The 1,826-nt window shown below is 58.7% G+C and overlaps 1 protein-coding gene across 1 annotated transcript; it reads left to right on the top strand.

Moving 5' to 3' along the window:
• The first annotated feature begins 782 nt into the window (after positions 1-782).
• LOC104870082 (keratin, type I cuticular Ha3-I) lies at positions 783-1,763 on the top strand. The gene is made up of 2 exons (XM_010635469.2): positions 783-1,130; positions 1,311-1,763. The coding sequence occupies exons 1-2, from the start codon at positions 783-785 to the stop codon at positions 1,395-1,397; spliced, it is 435 nt and encodes a 144-aa protein (XP_010633771.1). The 3' UTR covers positions 1,398-1,763.
• The last annotated feature ends 63 nt before the right edge of the window (positions 1,764-1,826 follow it).

Here is a 1,826-nt window from a genome sequence, read left to right as displayed (position 1 = left end):
ATGACTTACTATGCCCTGCCCCCCATGCCTTGCCTTGTCACCTGTAAGGCAGGAGTTGTGTCGTTTGTCTCGAAGGGTAGCAGTGAGGCATTGCTAAGATCACTGGAATTTGTCCTCACACAAGCTCAGGCCTCTGCACCAGAGCACAGCCCACCTTCTGCTCCTGTCACAAGCACCAGCCTGGCTGAGCCATGGCCCTAGTGCCCAGCTGCTATTGGGCAATGGACGTCATCCTGGATATGCCAGGGACACAGGGCCACCGAGGGCCAGGTTGCTGGAATTGTCCCAGAGGGATCTCTTGCTTTTGGAGAACCATTTGGAAATTGGACCTAGGAAAAGATACCTGGGAAAGACCTCTGCTTTTCCATTGTATCCAGGAGAGGCGAGGTTGGCCAAGCATCAGGGCTCTCCTGCCAGGAGACAGAGCAGCCGGCCTGTCCCGCACCTGCCACGCCCCACTAATGAGGGCCGGGTCTTTCATGAGTGCAGGGCTTTGAAGCCACACCACCAAGCTCTGACTTCATGACACGAACTGCAAGGAGTCCTGGCTTTGGGAGAAGCCCTGGCAAAGCCTTTTATGAGGCGAGGGACTCTGTGGAGGAAACACATAACAAACGGAGGGTAGGGCTTTGACCAACACCAAATGAGCCAAAAAAGGGTTGCTGGACAGGTCCACACCCTCCGCAGATGGGGTATAAAAGCTGCCCGAGGAAGGAGCCCCACACCTCTGGCTTGGAGAACTTGGATCCGTCTTCAGCCCGGCACCTCGCTCCCTCGGCACCATGCCCTACAACTGCTGCCCGCCCGCCCCGAGCTGCCGCACCAGCTGCGCCTCCCGGCCCTGCGTGCCCCCCAGCTGCCACGGCTGCACCCTGCCCGGGGCCTGCAACATCCCCGCCAACGTGGGCAGCTGCAACTGGTTCTGCGAGGGCTCCTTCAACGGCAGCGAGAAGGAGACCATGCAGTTCCTGAACGACCGGCTGGGCAGCTACCTGGAGAAGGTGCGGCAGCTGGAGCGGGAGAATTGCGAGCTGGAGCGGCGCATCCAGGAGCGCAGCCAGCAGCAGGAGCCCTCGCTGTGCCCCAGCTACCAGTCCTACTTCCGCACCATCGAGGAGCTGCAGCAGAAGGTGAGGCCTGGCCGTCGCCCCCAGCCTGGGGAGCTGTGCGATTCTCCTCTCCGGGGCGAGACGGGGACCTTGCTTCCGGGCTCTCATCGTTCTAGCCTTTCCCTTCCCTTCACGGAAGAGAGAGAAGCTGATGGTCTCGAATTGGTTTTCCACCCTCACTGAGCAACTTCTGCCTCCCAGATCCTGTGCAACAAGGCTGAGAACGCGCGGCTGGTGGTGGAGGTGGACAACGCCAAGCTGGCCACCGACGACTTCAGGACCAAGTGAGCGGGGCCTTGGGGCGCTGCTGTCCGCACTGACAACGCTGACGGAGCTGTCCCTGGACTGCCCCCTAAGCTCTGCAGAGTTCTTGCTTCACAAACCTCAGGATCCCCTCATAGTCCGTCCCTCTGTGAAGTGATGTCCACCAGTCACGCCACGTGTCGGTGTGGACAGCTCAGGCCTCTGACGTCCTGCTGTGCCTAGACAGAAATTGTGAGAACAGCAGAACTGTATCCATTCTGGAAACCTTTTAGCTCACGGACTTGCCTCTTCCTCAACCCACCAGTTCAGGAAGAAAATAATTACCAGAGCGTTTTACTCTAGGACAGACTGAAACAGACAAGATTGCCAGAAAAATTACCAACCCCAATTTTGTTGTCTGGCAAACCAAAGCAAGCAGGGTCAAGGCCGGGTGTGTTGCTGCCGCCTGACCCT

Source organism: Fukomys damarensis, unplaced genomic scaffold (genome assembly GCF_012274545.1).
Source record: "Fukomys damarensis isolate Sample0158 unplaced genomic scaffold, DMR_v1.0_HiC HiC_scaffold_13, whole genome shotgun sequence".
NCBI lineage: Eukaryota > Metazoa > Chordata > Mammalia > Rodentia > Bathyergidae > Fukomys > Fukomys damarensis.
This window is presented reverse-complemented; position numbering and strand designations above follow the sequence as displayed.

Coding starts and splice junctions, on each gene's coding strand:
- LOC104870082 (XM_010635469.2), top strand. CDS start 783: ATGCCCTACAACTGCTGCCCGCCCGCCCCGAGCTGCCGCACCAGCTGC. Junction 1,131..1,310: donor TCGAGGAGCTGCAGCAGAAG/GTGAGGCCTGGC, acceptor TCTGCCTCCCAG/ATCCTGTGCAACAAGGCTGA.